The sequence below is a fragment of the Typopeltis vanoorti genome, chromosome 14, assembly GCF_054136105.1.
Source record: "Typopeltis vanoorti isolate ZY-2024b chromosome 14, IOZ_Tvanoo_1.0, whole genome shotgun sequence".
NCBI lineage: Eukaryota > Metazoa > Arthropoda > Arachnida > Uropygi > Thelyphonidae > Typopeltis > Typopeltis vanoorti.
Genome location: NC_143562.1, coordinates 99,451,687 through 99,470,862, shown reverse-complemented (window position 1 = coordinate 99,470,862; position 19,176 = coordinate 99,451,687). Strand labels below are relative to the sequence as shown.

General features: G+C 34.0%; 1 protein-coding gene across 2 annotated transcripts in view; it reads right to left on the bottom strand.

Moving 5' to 3' along the window:
- The window catches only part of LOC150099802 (serine incorporator 5-like), a 293,435-nt gene that overhangs the window by 102,532 nt on the left and 171,727 nt on the right, over positions 1-19,176 (bottom strand). For both annotated transcript variants that reach the window (XM_090404186.1, XM_090404185.1), the window contains exons 9-10: positions 12,024-12,174; positions 1,392-1,446 (exon numbers count right to left, since the gene is read on the bottom strand). In XM_090404186.1, coding sequence (XP_090260312.1) covers positions 1,392-1,446; positions 12,024-12,174 — 206 coding nt within the window. The remainder of the gene's footprint in view (positions 1-1,391; positions 1,447-12,023; positions 12,175-19,176) is intronic.

Here is a 19,176-nt window from a genome sequence, read left to right as displayed (position 1 = left end):
GAAGAAAATCTTAATATTAGAGAACTTTAGAAATTGTTTAATGTAGTTATGTTGTTGTTTTTTTCCCCACCAGATGTCAGAATAGGGTAAATGATTAGCAAACATTTAGATTCATCTTACTTTTGTGTAGTGTAATGTAGCTTGTATCCTGTACATATGTTCTGATGATGACCTCAATACAGAGGACAAAATGTTGAATGTTACTTTCTTAATGATAAGTAATTATTCTAATACGTGTGTTGTCTCTCCATAAATTCTTCACTATGAATGCTGACCACTGTGTAACCTAAAGGGAAAAATATATTATTGCTTTGTTTTCAAAGAAAAACAGGTATGAGTTAATTATATTTCAAATTATATTTTTGTTTATACAATGTTAGAGGGTGCTAAGTTACGTTTTTTGTATTCATTACAATTTGAATTGTTTCCTATATCCATTGGTGCTTGTGTATCAAGACAAGTAGCTGTAATTCAAAAATGTTAATTAAAAAGCCAGAGAAATATCAGCCAGTTAATAAATATCTTATTTACGTGTTGTGTAATACTGTTAAAGCAAGATAAATAATTTCCAACATCTTAAGTCTGTCCAATGCTAATCAAGATAAAATACAATTTGGTTTAATGATAACAATTCAGCAGTAAACCCTCCTCAATCATTGCAGTGAACGTTGGTTGGTTGAGTCATAACTTATTGGTACAACTATGTGCAGTTTCCTGCTAGTTATCTGACTTCAACTCTTAAAGGCTCAGTATTTTTTAATATCTTTCAATTTATGTAAATGCTTGATTTCCAAAGAAAAAAATAAATAAAAATTCAGAAACTGCTTTCAATGTGTTGTGGGCTGATATTTTTAGCCTGAAAATGTTTAACATAAAAAACCGTATTAATATCTTTCACAAATTATTAGAAAATACAGAGATGTTACTTCCTTCTAAAATAGATTTCTTTTGAGAAACCCTTATTCAAAATTTTACTTATTCTTCTTTCTTTTTTTAATGGTGCCAGTACAAAGTCTACTACTATTACCAACATTGTGAATGTGGTTCCTATGATGTATTTTTCAGCAAGTTGCCAACACTATCTGAGGTCAAAATCACTCTTAACAATTACCATATTTTATAAAATATACAGTTTTCATTACACTAAAAAATTACAAACAAATTATGTTAAAATATTGAACAAAAGATAGTAGTAATAATCATCATATTTCAGGTGATCCCTGTTGGTAGTAAATTCTAATCTTTGCAAGAGAAACAGTCAGTCTGAAATCAATATCTGATTGGAGTTTCTTAGATATCAATCGAAATTTTAAATATAATTAATTAGTTCAGTAAATATATCAAATAATTAATTTAAAATAATCAAGTTTTAAGCAGCAAAAGTGTCTTACTTCAGGTGTTGGAGCTTTGATGCCCAGTTTGTATGAATAATGAGATGTTCTTAATCTAAAATAATTGAGAAATGTATTAAAATTAGTAAAATGCATAGCCAGAGTGCTTAAAATTTTAAATAGTGAAGCAGAAAAAACATGATGTTCATATTTATAAAACATGAAACAAGCAGTTCAGGGTTTCATGTTAGCCAAGTCAATCAGACCCAAATCAACAGAGGATATGTCAAAACAAAACATTTTGATTTTAATAATTACCAAATATCAAAAAATCTGCTTATTCCTTAAATGGAGCAAGCAAGGCCTTGGAAATGGGGGGAGGAGGGAAACCAACCCCCACCATTAGCCAATCACAGATAGCTGACCAGACTATCAATGATTTTTCTGGTGGCTTATATGTTGGTTACTCATAACTATTATTTTTAAGGAAATAACAACATATACTAAATTATTAATTACCATCATCATCAAATTCCTGACATGTACCCTCAGAGGGTGTACAGCATATGATAGTACTACATGAAAAATTTGCATCATTACTAACTTCCTATCTACAAATTTCCTCCAAATCAATCTGTTATCTGTCAAGACTTCAACATTATCAGATCTTATATTTCTATTTTCAAAGGCACTTATTGATATTAATCCACCTATATCTTGGTCTTCCTCTGTATGTTTTTCCTGCAAACCTGACAGAGAATGCTTGTTTTGCTAATCTTTCCTTGTGCATTCTGTTTAAGTGATATAACACCTAAGATTAGCTCTGTTAACACATTCCTGGATGCTAACAATGTCAAGTCCTTTCCTAATATCCTCATTTTTAATATGATATTGTCATTGATGCCATCTGTTCACGCCCCTAAGCTTTCTCAGGACTCTCATATGTGCGGTCTTCTTTGGTCAAGTATTTTATTTCTAAACCAGATTTCAGATCCATAAGTTAAAATCGGTTTGAACACTGTCTTGTATACAACTAATTTAGCGTTTTTACTAATTTCTCTCTTATTCCATATAAATTTATTTATTTCATACTTATTCATGAGGTTCCTATTTATTCAGACTTCCTATCATACCAGCTTTATTGATTCTGTTGTGTATTACCATATTTAATTTACCACTTTCACTAAAAATCACGCCTAAGTAGATGAAATGTTTTACTTATTCTATAGGTTCTCCATTCATAATACAGTTCATATTTTCAATGCTTCTGCCTATTTTCATTGTCTTGTTATTGCAGACCTTAAAACCATATCTATTACAACAGTTATTCAATTTAGTCAGAAAATCTTTCAGATTCTAGCAGATTTATTTAGAAGTATAACATCATCCGCATAAAGCAAAGAGCTGACATTAACATCTCCAATTTTGATATTGGGTTTAATACCCTTTCCTTCATAATGCGATCCATATAGATAATGAATAACAGAGGGAATAATGTTCATCTTTGTCTGACACCACATTTAACATTAAACCATCTTCCTATACATCCTTCAATTCTAACTGCTGACTTACAACTCAAATAAAGACTAAGTATTGCTTGATATAATGCGCCACTGACACCATACAACTGTAGTGTTTTGAATAGCTTCTCTCTTGGCACCTTGTCATATGCCTTTTTCAGATCTACAAAACTTAAATACAGATTTTTGTTATATTCCTATGATTTCTGAACTATTTGTCGTAAAGTGAAAATGTGATCCTGACGGCCTCTATTTAGCCTGAATGCAGCTTGATCTTCACCAAGCTTTCCTTCCACAATCCTTCTCAACTTTCTCAAGTATACTCGCATATATCTTACCAGGAACACTCAGTATAGAAATACCTCTATAATTCTCACATTCAGTTTTATTTCTCTTTGTTTATATGGGTACTATGAGAGCTCTACTCCAATCATCTGGAATTCACTCCTCTGCCCAGGCCTTCTGAACTATACAGTGCAGCTACTGTAAGACTTTTATAATTACTTCCTTGAGCATTTCTGGTCGAATATCATCTACTCCAGCTATCTTTCCACATTTCAGGCCTTTGATGGCTTTTTTCTATTTCGAGTATGGATAAGTATGGTATTTCTGATTGCATGCCTGGTCAGTGTTTTTTACCACTGTGCTGTCACTAATAGTTTCATTTACCAATTTTTTGAAGTAATTACTCCATACATCGAGGATATCTTTATCTATGCACTTCCAGGATCACTGCTCCATGAACTGCAAAAAAAAATGTCTCTCTGCTTTCTGTTGGGTCTGTTAAAACAAGAGCAGCAGCTACCCAACATTCCTTTACAATGCAACTACAAACACATCAAACCTGCTTCTCGTCTTCCTCATTTATTCCATCTACTTCAGTCATCTAGAAGTCTTCCTCATAATGTTTCCAACAACTTTAACCTCCAGCTCTTTAAGAAAAATGTCAACGGATTTTTTCTTTCTCAATACTTGCTTGCACTCATACATCTGGCAATGATGTGCTATAAGTTTTGTACATCTTGGGTATGTGAGGGAACAAAAATACAAGGCTGGCTAAATTACCTTCATTGAAAAACTATTAAAATATTTACATTCTGGAGGGATGTGAAAGACCTGGCATTCAACTCTGTTGAACTGATCCTTTTTTTAACTTCATAATGAGAGTCTAGCTCAACTATCTTACTTACATAAGAAGCAAAATTATTTCAAGCTGTATCATAGGCTTTTTCCATGCTGAAGAATACTGAAACCACATGTTTTCATTTCAAGAAGGCATCTCTTATATATGTTTCTAAATAGACCAAATGATCCAAGGTTGATCGGAGTCTATCTACAAAAGCCACATTGTGTGTTGGAAAGAAGTTTATTATTTTTATAAGTATCACAGAAGCCTTGCATTTACCATTTTTTCCAAGATCTTACAAAGACTGTTAGTCAGAGCAAGGTTTGAGTGTTTTATGGGGTGTAACTATTATGGGTATTCCACCCATTGATGTTGCTCTGAGTAGTTTTTTTTGGAATGTTGTTTACATGACATTTCTACAAGAACATTGCCAGAATGTAGTTTCTTAACTGTTTTCGGAGAACTTTCCAGTCCTTCTATACACTTCTGAATTTTCTCTGTTGATTTTTCACCTGTAGCATGGATAATTAGAAAAACTGGTACATCTATACCAGTATCACTACTTGATTGGGGCTTTGTTAGGGTCCGTGAAACAATTGAGGATGAAGAATTCATGCTTGAGTGATTTTTTTTGTTTGGCATCAGAGCTTCCCACCTACCACAGAGACACACACATGGATGCCCATATCCAGCAAGCAATTACTAAACTTGGGAGTGGAATGCCAGGATTACCATAAATGCTATATGAGCACCACAGCAAGCTTTGGCTCTTCGCCCAACCATGGGGAAGGAGATTTACTGCAACACCCTTGACCTTGCAGGCAAGTTCACTAGCTGAATGATCCTGGCCGGGCCATCCAGGACTGCCCACCTTGCTAAAGCAGAGGCCAAATTGGTGCAAGACAACCAGGATCCCCCCTTTCTGGATTCCACAAGTCACGCTGTATGGCAAACATGATAGCAAGGCATTGGATCCCAGTGATGGTAGTCTGGAATATAGGATAGTAAAAAAAAAATACTCAGGAGAAGTAGAGCAAAGAATATGGAAAGGAAAGGAAATAAAAAAAAAAAGAATGAAAAGTGCCAGTACTATTACTGGGAAGTCCCACTCCACCACAAACAGGTGCCTCACATATAACACAGTAGTGTCTCTCCATAATTATTAATAATGAATTAATAATAATGCTGATCATCATGTAACATGAAAGAAAGAATAAAGATGCTCATAACTTCACATGTAGAAAACACACAAAATATAAAGTCTTACTGACATATATTATTGTTGGTGACAATATCGTATGGATTCAGAATATTAGAACACACACAGGTGACTTGAAATAGTAAGCAATCATTCAGTTTTCAGCAAGATAATTTAATTTACCTGGATTAATTTAATATAATATAATGAATATTATATTAAAAGTAAAATATGTACAAAAGTTTTAAAAAGAAACAATTGAGTAGCCTTCAGAGGTGAACAGTAAACTCATATGCACGAAATAAGACTGAAGAAAAAAATGAAAGTTTGAAAATAAGACAGACCTCAGAGTCTCAATGGTGAAATTTGAAGAAAACATTGACTGACTCAATCAGGGAAGCATGTGGTGAAGTTAGGATAGAAAAATCAGTACACCATAGTGGATTCAAGAAATTTAAAGATGCAGTCCTATAAAAGATGAAATCATATCAAAGTTCCAGGTAATGCAGTTCTGGATTTATGATGACAGCATATTATTTCTCTCTCTCTGTGTGTGTGTGTGTGTGTGTTTGTTCTTCTGGCCAGTTTTTCTGTTTTGTGGAATGAAAACCCAAGTTTCCAGATGGGGGGGGGGGGGGAAACCCTGTGATCTCCATATGAGACCAGATAACTCACCTCCAGTTGAAAAACCTTTATAAAGATTATTTGCATCCCAAAATAGGATTCTAATTCACTTCTTTCCAAAGAGCAATGTCAGTACTGACTGAGCTATAGAAGCACTCCTGACAAGTAAATCGGCAGGTGCTATGAAAAAATATTTAGGGGGGGGGGGTAATCAAAAGAGCTATTTGTGTAAAATTAGCTAAACCATGGGAAGACTTCTCTAAGAATATAAAAGATAAATATCATGAAATGTTGCAAACGTTCTGGAGAGCACTGAATCAGTTTAAAAATATGTATATAGAAAGGATTATTGCAAAAGGAATCAGAGATGATGGAGGTGAAATAAAAAAGGATATATATATATATATATATTCTGGATGCCTGGATTAATTAATTGTAAGATTATTAAATAGTGTGATAGAAAAACTGACAGAATAGTAGTAGAAAATCTTCAGGAGAATGCAATCAGAAGTATATATGAATACTCATGTTCTTCAAAGTCATCAGATACCTGGAAATGTGGAAAGGAAGCAGGAGTAGATAGATAATAATCAAGAATTTTTCATTTGTGGTTGCATAAAAGTTTTGCAGGACTAGACTGCATAATGTGGTAGACCTCTCATAATACTCATTCATAAAATGGAAAATAAACTAATATGAGAATTTCAGAAGAATTTCTTTCTTGAGTGCACCAAGTGAGATATGTGCAAGCATACTTGAGAAGAGACAAATAAAAATTGTCGAAGAGAAACTAAGGAAATAACTAGGTGGGTTTATGACAAATTGACACTGTCGAGATGTGTACTTTTAAGACAAACAAAAATCATGGGAATGACACGAGGATTTGTATTTAAGTTTTGCAGATCTAAAAATCGCACAAAGGTGCAAAGAAAAAGATGCTCAAAATGCTACAACATAAAATAGGACATTATGCAGAGTAATATATAGCTAATACTTAAGCTTTAGATCACTAAGTTAAAATGGAAAGAGGTACAGGAAAGAAAGAATACACGAAGAGAAACTAAGGAAATAACTAGGTGGGTTTATGACAAATTGACACTGTCAAGATGTGTACTTTTAAGACAAACAAAAATCATGGGAATGACACGAGGATTTGTATTTAAGTTTTGCAGATCTGAAAATCGCACAAAGGTGCAAAGAAAAAGATGCTCAAAATTCTACAACATAAAATAGGACATTATGCAGAGTAATATATAGCTAATACTTAAGCTTTAGATCACTAAGTTAAAATGGAAAGAGGTACAGGAAAATATTTTGATATATAGTTAGGTACAGTTTGATATAAAATAAGACAAAAGAGAATCTGATTTCTACAGATGTTCACCATCTAGGTTAATCGCATTATTAAGGAATGTGGCATTAAACCTTACATCAAAATTGGAAATATTCAACTTGGATATTTTACTCTATGTAGATGACATACCCCAAAATAAATCTGGTATAAGTCTTCAGGAGAGGAGCTTCGGTTGGTTTTGACAAAGCTCTTTGGCATGGAAGGACCTGTGTTTGAATCCTGCCTAGGATGAAAAAGCTTCAAGACTTTTCAATGGGAGGTGAATTAGCTGTCTCATATGGAGGCAGCAAGGTTTTCCCAGAAAATTGGGTTTTTCATTATACAACCAGGCCAAGAGAACACAAGTAATTGACATAAAATATATTTACAAATAAGTCTAGTATGTCCTAAAATTGTGGTTACAAAAGGCAATCTGAGCAGGCCATGGGAGACTTAAGAGCCTGTAAGTACCATGGATTATAAGTCTAAGCCACTTATTAACTGAATAGAATAATACTGACTGATATTCATGCCAAATCTTCTGCAAACAAGAAGACAAAAACAATGAAAAAGGCAGGAATATAGAAAACATCCAACAGCATTGGATATAATGGAGAACCTACAGAAGTAGTAAAATACTTCACCTATTTTAAGCACAATATTAGGTGGAGACTGCAAATTAAATTTGGTAATAGACAACACAGTCCAACACAATTTTTGCTGACTTTTATATGAGACTTGTTTTTTTACTAATTTGGTTGTGCTGATTTCAAATATCAAACCCATTTTTCTCTATCACGTCAGGTTTTTCCTCTATGGCATTTTCTTTTTGCAAATTTGTAAGTTTTTGATAGTTTTAAGGAGGCAGTACTATTTAGAGGATCAAAAAAATCGATTTTTTAATATTATTTTCTGAAAGTATGTACTTTTAAAAATCTGTTCCTAACATTTTATCAAGAAATTCGAAAAATTCCCAAAGATATAGCCTATTATTCAAAGCGGTGCGCCGATCAGAATCGGAGCGCTCACCACTCTCGCTTGTTAGTAAACGAATAAATACGAAAGAGACAAAAAAACAGAGAATTTATTGAAACGTTATAAGCGTTCATCATACTTTCACAATCGATTAACGATTGACTGATTTCGATCATTCTTCATCTGCTATGACGCATGTAGCATTCATTTGTTTTAGGCAGTTGTCATCGCCTAAATGTATTAGGTCGGTTATCGGCCTCTCTCGCATTCAAAGCACCAGTACGTGCAGTTGCAGGTTCTTACGCATTTATTCCATCTAACAAGCGAGCACAGTGAGTGCTCTGATTCTGATCTGTGCACCACTTTGAATAATAGGCTATATTTTCGGGAATTTTTCGAATTTCTTGATAAAAAGTTAGGAACAGATTTTTAAAAGTACATACTTTCAGAAAATAATATTAAAAAATCGATTTTTTTTTGATCCTTTAAATAGTACTGCCTCCTTAAAACTATCAAAAACTTACAAATTAGCAAAAAAAAATGCCATAGAGGAAAAACCTGACGTGATAGAGAAAAATGGGTTTGATATTTGAAATCAGCGCACCCAAATTAGTAAAAAACAAGTGTCAGATCATAATCAGCAGAAAAAAAAATTTTTTTTGTTGGCCAGTGTAATTCAGCCAGCTTTCCCATACTAGCTTTGTTTATGGGGTCAACAAAGCTAGACAGTGAGGAGCTAGTTAAATAAATTCATTTGGTAGCCAAAGCACTGAAGTACACAAGACAGTGTTCAATCCAACTTTAACTCATGGATCTGAGATATTTGCTTGAAATAAAACATTTAACCAGGAACAAAAATAACAGATATGAGAGTTCTGAGTAAAATAGAAGGTGAAATATTTTACCTTCATTTAACTTCTTTTAACTTCATTTCAACACTGACTGGCATCAGTGTTAAAATGAAGTTAAAAATTAAGAAATTAAAAAGAAATTTGTCATCACTAGAATTTAAGTGTGGGAACAGAGCTAATCTTTGATAGTGTTGGATTGTAACTTCTTCTCAATCACGTTTTATCATCTTACAATTCTCTCTCTTTAGTATTTAACTAGTTGTAGGCTGATATATCAATCGAATATGAAGAAAATTTATATTATACTGCACCACTCCATATTCTGAATTGCAAGAGCAATTTAGATAAATCAACCTTCAACTGTATTAAGTTATCATAAGCTGATTTTAGGCCAAGGTTTTTATTCTTACTACATAGGGTTCCCGCTAAGATTCGTATTATTTTAATGAGCAGTGCAATGAAACAATCAGGCAAATACAAGATTCAAATTAAACAAAATTATTTAATGCAGTGTCACATAAATTACATCATAACACAGTATTCCAACAGGGACATTATAATTAAACGAACATAAAGCTCTCATTAAGATTCTAGTATACTACTCAGCTGAGCTTAAGCTTCATAATTAAAGATTATATTTAACAAATCTTATTCTTATTACAGAGAACTTCTATCATAACCTTATTCTGATCAAGGTTACATCTCAAAACATTCAAATATCAAATCAGTTCAAGATATTCAGAAAAAATACAACTCGTGAACCATCAGACACTTATTTGTAATTCTCTAAGCTCAGTTAATCAAAATTAGTTTGTGTAAGTTCGAGATTCCTAAATTACAATATGCTTCTCAATATTCTCGTTCAGTCAATGAACACTTAATTCAATAAAATAGCACTTGTCACTTGAAGTGGGAAATGTCTTAGCACATCACACATTAAATCTTGACTCGCTGAATGCAACAACTAGAAACAATTTACTTTTGGTGGAATTAATTTTCGTTACTTCTCACTAAGTATAGTATAGGTAATCTTACCAGAATATAGCTTCATCACATCTTAAGGAGATCGAACAACAATTTTTAAAGTCCTTGCTGACTTGTATTTTGTAGTGACACAAACTTAAAAGAATCTCCCATTTCTGCGACCGATTTATAGACTCGGGAGAATATAACCTTAATGCACTTGGTTTAAATTATCCACCTATTTCTTCTTTTTCTTATACATATTAACCTATTTCTAGCACTATTTCACTCTTAGGCATTAGGAAGTTTGGTAAAAATCCAACTCAGAAAAAGGCAAGTTAAATTGCCAAGCGATTCCTGGTCCTTTAAATTCCGTTTTTGGCGCGTCAAAATTCCCCTCCAGTCTCCAGCTACTGTTCTCTATACTCCCCTATTCATTTCTCTCTTTACTTTCATTTTCGTATCCACTCCTTCCTTTTTCGTATCCACTCCTTCCTTTTTCCTGCCAATAACTGGTTCTCACCAGTTAGGCTCACATCAAACTTGTTTTCCTTTCGTATATAGTAGTTCACGTTTCAACACGCACTAGGAGAAATTTGCATGTTTTCTCACAACAACCAATCAAATGATATCACAAAGAATCTTCTGAATATATTAAAATTACATAATTACAGTTTCTAATATTATTATTAAAAGAATAAAGCAAATAAAATAAATGACAATTTAATATAGAGGCTTTTGATGTCTATAATATATTTTAAAATTACATAAATAAAATTAACTAACAAAACTCAAAAGAAATTACATGAATAACATTTTATAAGCAAGAGACTAACGAAATAGATTTAAATAAGTCCTGCTCATGATACGGTAGGTCATGTTAATTATGAATGAAGTATTATTATTTACAAATATCTTCATCCGTAATTTAACAATAGTATGGACAACACATAAACAGAATGAACCAAGATGGCAAGAAATAGACTTATATGACAGAGAACAGATTACTATTGAGGAATATTGTGGATAGGAAGCTAGCAATGACGTACACCTAATCATAACTGACATCACAGTATCCTGCACACTTCTTACTAGTGAATAGCAGAAATTTGATTATGAATAACCAAATTGCAATTTAGAGTGGGTCATTCATTTATTATTTATTTATTTTTATAAGATTGAAACCCTGCTTTAGAAACCCAATATGAAGCTTTCAAGCCACTTCAGGCCTCCAATAAGCAGGCAGTAGTCTAACACTAGGCAAATGAAATTCATTTATAAGAAGTTGTTTATGTGATTAGATTATAAGATAACCAGAACAAGTATAACAGATATTAAACAAATCTTTATTTCTCTTGATCAGTCACACATTCCACACTTTGGAAAACAATTATAAATTCACAACACAGGCTTCATAATTACTTTAGAAAATATCCTATATCTTCATATGAAGACAATTTATCTCTATCATTTCACCTTCATAGTGAAATAATGTTGACCAGGTAAGTCAACAATGATCACTAATCATCGTTTGCATTGAAGATCAGTTAGTAGATTTCATGCAGTGTTTCAACAGAAATACTGTATATTAGGACAACCACTTGTCTGAAATAACATCATAATCTCAACACCAAATATGATATGAGAAATAAAAGAAAACTGGAGTATTTTTAACAAATCTTCATTCGATGTATACTTAATGTCAACTAGGTGATTCTCAAAATTTTGAACATTTGCAGTGAGCTGTCATTATACTGACAGATTTATTAAGACCTTGAATGTAATCATAAACTTTCCAGTTTTCAATATGAAACCAAGTTTTCACTGAAAAGTGAAAACTTAGTTTCATAATCAGGGTGTCTGAATCTCTTTGTGTCTTATCAGTTGACTTACAGACTAATTAAAGATCTCAGAGATGATGGAGATATAACTATCCCAAGATGCCTTATTATAGCTTATGCAGGATAAGGCCAGGAAGCCAAGTTATCCCACTAATACCAATACTATTACAACAGCAAACCTTGTGCTAACAAAGGTTAGCACAACGTTTGCTGTTTTTTTAATATTTTTTTTATATTTTCCTTTTAATTGCAATTACTTACGTTGAACTTATTACCATGATGAACATGATTACCACTCCAACGTATGATATTATGTCCTTATTTGTAACAAATGATGGTTCTGAAGGACCACAGAATGTTTCTGTTTTATTCAAAAAGGAATACTGTTTATTGTCACTGAGCTTCTGATACCCTACAATTGAAGTAACTGTTAAACACATATCAAAATAAATTATATATATATATATATATCATTTATGTAAAACTTTGACTAAAATTTGTACATATAAATATATATTCAAATATGTGAAACAATAATCTGATTCAGATTCCAATGGCATATCTTTGCAGGCCTAATTGGCACTGGATAGCATCTCCATTCTCAAACCAAATGGCTGTGGGTTTCAATTTCCCCTAAAGCACAGCTGTGTGTGAAAATCTTTAGGTAGTAGATGGGTTTGTTGCCCAGGATAAGACCACATCACTACCTATTGGAGGTCTAAATTGGCATTAAAAAGTGTTTAGTGTTTAAACTGGGAATCCTGAATTATCTAATCCTTCTCCTACCCAAAGTACTAAATTTACAATAAGTTTACAATTTTTTTAATATGGGGTTCACATTAACCTGAATAGTTTGATTTTCCAATATCGGGATCATATTACTTTCCCTAAAATGAAAAGGAAAGAAATCTAAACTATTGGCTCACACAGTTTAATTTAACATAACATAGAAAAATATATGATAATTGGCATCCCAACAAAAAAAGCAATAATCTTGTATTATTCTTATGATAAATGTCATTTATCATCATAGGTGTAATAAGCATTGCTGTTATCTTGTGTTGTTTATGCTGTCGATAAATATGGTAACTGTGAACTTTTTAAGAGGATTTGCTGTTATTATTATTATTACTAGTATTATTACTACTAGGGTACCAAATATACTGGCATAGCTGGCCAAGTGGTTAATGCAATCACTCTCCAACCAACAAGATGTGGGCTGGAATCCATGCCATGGACATGAATTCTGCAAAATGTTTTTTGACAACATAACAAGGTTTGGTACTCATTTTGAAAACAAGAACTATTTATTTTATTCGTATGATGATATAACAGCTGTGAAGCCCCTTTTACGGAGAAGAACGGCACCATCTCAATTCCCCTAATTTTATCCAGGCTTGGGACTGGTATAGCTGACGAATCATGCCTATGGCTGGGTCTGGAGTATTCCTGACTGTAACCCGTGTGTTTGTGGGGCCGATTTGCCTGCTTGCAGGAGGAAAAACCCCAGATAAACTGGGGAGAAAAACCCCGCTGTCCACTCCCAAGACCGCTAACTTGGCTATGTCTAAGAAAGATCCTTAAGCTTCTCACGTCAGCGATGAGAATCGAACCCAGGACACTCCTTTCCCAGGTATATGGTTGCAAAGAGCATAACTACTAGACTAACCACGCAGACAAAACAAGAACTAAACCTTGGAGTCTCAGTAGAAAACTCTGAAAAAGACATCGATTCATTCACTGGTGAAGTTGTCTGCAAGGATAGAAAAATAAGAACGTCGTGGTGGACACAATAAGTTAAAGTAGTAGTCCTGGAAAAGAAGAAAGCATATCAAACATTCCCAGCAAATATGTTGGCAGATGCCCTAAAAGAATATAGCGAAAAATGTAAGAGAGCTAAGTTATGTGTAAAAGTAGCTAAACAAAAGTCATGGGAAGATTTTGGTAAGAGTATGGAAACTAAATATCAGAAAGGTGGCAAAATGCGCTGGAGGATATTGAAGATTAGAAATGGAGGAAAGAGTACTGTAAAAGGAATCAAAGATGATAATGGTGACATGAAAACTGAAAACAAGGATATCTAGAGTAAATACTTTGAAAGATTGTTAAACAAACTAAGCAGTGATAGACCTGTACTAGAAAATTTTCAAGAGGATTGCAAATAGGAGCACACGTCAATACTTGAGGTAGAAAAAGCAGTAAAAAAACTTGAAATGTGGAAAGTCAGTTGGAATAGATGACATTCTGAAAAGGCATTCAACCAGAAATGCGTAGTATGGAGGTATAACAGTGACTACAGTGAATAATTCAGAGGGCCTTGTCACAAGGTCAAATTCCTGATGATTGTACTAGAGTTTTCATAGTACCCATATATAAAAAATTAAATAAAGCTGAATGTGAGAATTACAGAGGAATTTCTGTACTAAACGTTTCAGGTAAGATTTATGCAAGCATACTTGAAAAGAGGTTGAGAAAGATTGTGGAAGAGAAACTTGAAGAATAACAAGCTGGGATCAGGCCAAACAGAAGTTGTCAAGATTGGATTTTCACTTTAAGACAAATAGTTCAGAAATTGTGGGAATATGACAAGCATTTGTACTTAAGTTTTGTAGATCTCAAAAATGCATATGACAAGGTGTCAAGAAAAAAGTTTTTCAAAACCCTACAATTATATGGGATGAATGGAATATTATAAAGTGCAATACATAGTCTATATTTAAGATTACTTGAAAAGTAATCTTAAATATAGACAGCAGTTAGAATTAGAGGAAATACAGGAAGCTGTTCGATGTAAAATCAGGTGTAAGACAAGGATGCACATTATCTCCACTCTTATTCATTAGGCCTGATATTAGAACTGGAGATATCAAACTTAGCTCTTTGCTATGCAGGTAATGTTGTACTCCTACACACATTTAGCAAGTCCTCAGGATTCTCTAACTAAACTGAATAACAGCTGTAATAAATTTAGCATGAAAATCAGCAATAAACAAAGGCCAAAACTATGCAAACAGGCAGGAGCATAGAAAACTTCAGCATTCTGAATGGAGATCCTATAACTAAAACAGTTCAGCTATTTAGGCACAGTTTTTAGTGAAGATGGCAGGTTAAATCTGAAAACAGACAACAGAATAAGCAAAAGTGGTATGGTGAGTAGCCAGCTGAATATATTTATATGGAATAAGACAGATATTAGCCAAAACACCAAACTAGCAGTATACAAGACAGTGTTCAAACCAGTTTTTAGTTATGAATCTGAGAGTTGAGTTAGAAATAAAGCACTTGATCAAATTGATCAAGTGCTTTATCTTGATCAATTTGATCTTACATTAGTTATGCTAGTTTTTATGCTTATGATAAGCCATGATGCTTGGGTGTGTTAGATCTTGAATGAGGACTCTTTCAACAAAAGAATCATTCATTCAAGATTTAACAAGAAACACATAATAAATTTAGTTTAATCCTTTATCCAAGTGTGAGCAAACAAAGTTTGCGCCTGAAAGTATCTTCAGGACTGGGATAAGGTAATACAACACCGGGCAACTTGTTGCAAAGGTGGAGCAAGCTAACATCACTCCTATCTCGGTATCTCCCATAATGCAAAACACATCTCCTTGCAGATATGTATAATGTTATGCATTATGGGAAGGGCCACTACCCAAACTAGTTTCAACCTGTTGCAAAGGTGGAGCAAGATAACATCACTCCTATCTCGGTATCTCCCATAATGCAAAACACATCTCCTTGCAGATATGTATAATGTTATGCATTAAGGGAGGGGCCACTACCCAAACTAGTTTCAACCTTACCCCAGTCCTGAAGATACTTTCAGGTGCAAACTTTGTTTGTTCACACTTGGATAAAGGATTAAATTAAATTTATTATAGTCACCAAGTGAAAAATAAACTTTCAACATCTTTCTCTAAATCCAGAGTAATTTAATAAAAAAGTGGCACACTGTTTGGCAACTCCTATAGGTAGAGATGACCTTGCTAATGCTTCTGCCTGGTATCTCCACTTGGGCCTGGCTCCCACTGAAGAGACTTCAATAAAGGTCGAAACTAGTCTTGGTAGTGGACATTATACATATCCACAAGGAGATGTGTTTTGCATTATGGGAGATACTGAGATAGGAGTGATGTTAGCTTGCTCCACCTTTGCAACAAGTTGCCCGGTATTGTACCACCTTACCGAGCCCTGAAGCTCGCAAACTTTGTTTGCTCACACTTGGATAAAGGACTAAACTAAATTTATTATAGTCTAACCAAGTGAAAAATAAACTTTCAACAAGAAACACAATTCTGAGCTAGAAATTTATTATTTATTATTATTATTACGTGATCCCTCCATGGAGTCCAAAGACTCATTGAGGGAGGGCACCTACTCTACAGCTCTCTGTCTCCACCATTCAATCCATCAACTACAACGAACTGTAACTTCCATCATCATTTACACCAATGCTATCATCTGCCCACCACCACTAGTATTTTCACAGACAATCACAAATATCCATGCCCACAACAGGATTCAAACTTGCAGCCTTTTTGGTCAGAGAGTGGATACGCTGACCACTCGGCCAACCAGGCCAGCTATTAGATAATCTGTACTTATTAAATAGAGATAATACTGTGAGTCCTTGAAATAGTTTATCTAATAAGCACACAATATTAAAAAAAATACTGAATTCAACCTCTTGAGAAGAACTGGTTGCCTGAGCAGACAGTATCATATTTAAATCCCATTGTGGCACAGATGTTCATAGATGTCTTTGCATGGTATGAGACTACTATGTTTACTTTAATCCTGTAGTAGTTTGAAAAAGTACCATCTTCACTCTCTAGCACACAGTTCCTAAATTATCTAATCCTGTTCTTATTTATAATGTCTGACAGAACAGAACTCAGCAAGGGCTTGCTTTACAAAGTGTTACATCTTAATAATAAAAGTTACAACTCCAAAACAATGAATGATCCAGCCAATTTCTACGCTACCTTTTATCTACACCTAGCCAAGGAGCTCTATATAAACTGTAGCAGTATCATCTGATGGATGGCCCAGAAATTTCTGGTTTGCATCTTCATTACAGAAATGTTCGATTTCTGTAATGAAGATGCCTTTGACATATAAGTGAAAATCTTTAAAGACATAAGCAAAAAACACTTTATTTAATCTTTATGATTCTTTTATTTTTAGTACTGAAAATAATATTTCATAGTAGTTATTCTTCAGTACTGGTATGACAATGCTCCATGTTAACAGGTTCTAGCAAAATTCAATAACATTAAAGAAATTTTGTCACTCATTAGCTGTCATGAAATAATGCCCTAACAGGTATGCACTTTACATAATACCTTAAACTCTTATGTAAATAATCCTTAAAGACATCCAATAAAACAAAATGGTGGCTGTCGTTTTCAAAATAGTTCTCATGATTAACACTTCTTTAGCTGTAATATCTATGATTTAATGAAACTTTAAAATACTTGCTATTAGTTAAGAAAGCAAAATATAAAAGAAAATATGTTAGAATTACCTTAGAAAGAAGTAAAATGGAGGAGAAAATTGTATGTCTAAGTAGAATTATATTGTTTAAAGTTATTGATGTCAAAACTATTCTCTATGTAAGAATGTATGTCTAAGTGCAAACAAAGGTCCAAAGGTTGCTAGTTAGCCGCCTACGATGACGTAACGCCAGAAGCAAAAGTGTTTGTGGAAGGCGAGCTGAACTCGCTTTCCGCATTCTTTTTGGCAAAAAGAGCGCTCTTCAAGGAGCAGAAGTGTGACACAACCACGTAGGGGCGAATAGGAAAGCGCAATGAGAGATCATCCGATACGAAAAGAGGGTGCTACAAAGAAGAATAAAAGGCAAGTTCACGCAGGTTTTGACCCCCATTTTTTCTGTTCCTGTTTCTCGTGTGGACAAGCAAAGTGCTGACCGATTGACGGTGCCAGTAGTAATCTCCTTCCCGGTTGCTAGCTGAAGGAGTTGGGCCTGCTATACGTGAGCTAATGGCAGACATCAACTAGGGCCATCGGTAAGAGTTGACTGATGCGAGACAGCGGAAAAGTTCTCCCTTGAAGGAAGGCCGAGATGACAATATTGATCTGGTAGACAAGCGTTTGTCTGGCAAGATGCAAGGAATAGCAATTTGTGTCGATCAGTGTAACCTCCACATGGATGCAACTCAATAAAGCAGAAAGACGTCTGACTACAAAGAACGAACGAAAGAAGCGCGATATCCTCTCAGAGCACTGGTAATGTACAGAAATTTCCTTATTCATTTAACAATTAGTATTGATGCAAAGAGAACTTTTAAGTGACTTTTGTGCTCGGTAACGTGTTAATCATATTGGACTAGTAGTCTGAAAGCCTGAGAGTATGCAACACTCAGTTGAATGTGAATTGATCTTTGTTAGCGAGCTTTGCTTAGAATTTTGAACTAACGTCTTATGATGAATGTGTACTTATTTAACCTAGAGATGTAAATAGAGTATTTGATAATTAGAATGTTCCTTATTGCTTAGCTAGTGAATTAGAATTTTGATATGATATACCTTTGATGTATGGAAGCTTATTTGTATGCAATTTGATATTTAATAAACATGTTTTTTCTATGCAAGTCTGAGTTTGTCTGAGCATGATACTGATTTTACCACTCACTAAAGTTCGAACCTATGAATAGGGGGAAATTAAAGAAAGTATAGAAAGTTTTTAGGCCAAGACTGTAATGTTGAAATTTCTATAGGCACTTAATACTTTAACAAGATTAGGTAATACTTGAATTCTGGGAAGGTTTCTTTGTACAAGAATTTTTCTATGCTAGGACTCTTGCTGGCACAGCTATATCAAACAAATTTTGTCAGAGCTCTGAAAGGTGAAGTGGCCCCAGAGAGATAGGTTAGAGACTTCAAGCTTGGTAGGTACGACAGGGATAAGGATAGAGAAATTACGGAAAAGTAACGACGTAACAGGTGAAAATTCTCTGCTAATAAAGTATTTTAAGTGAGTCTTCCTCCCGTGTTATAATTCCTTTCAGAAACAAAAGCACTTGTTCGAAGACCAGAGACTACAGATATGAGGGTTCTAAGAAAAATTAGGGGAGTGAACAGATGGCATCAATGGCACAATCATCTTAAAAATGAAGATATTAGAAAGCAACTTGACATTAGCATTCAAGAATGTGTCAGCAGAGCTAATCTAAGGTGGTATGCTACTTAAATAGAATGGGTGAGGAAAGGTCAGAAAAACAGGTGTTTGATGCCAAAAATGGCAGGAAAGAAACCCAGAGGAAGACCAAGGTCTAGGTGGATTGATTCAGTTCAGAAGTGCCTTAGAAGTACAAAATGTTAGATATGACAATATTGGAATTCTTCACAAGTAATAGATTAATTTGGAGGAAAATTGTTAATATGA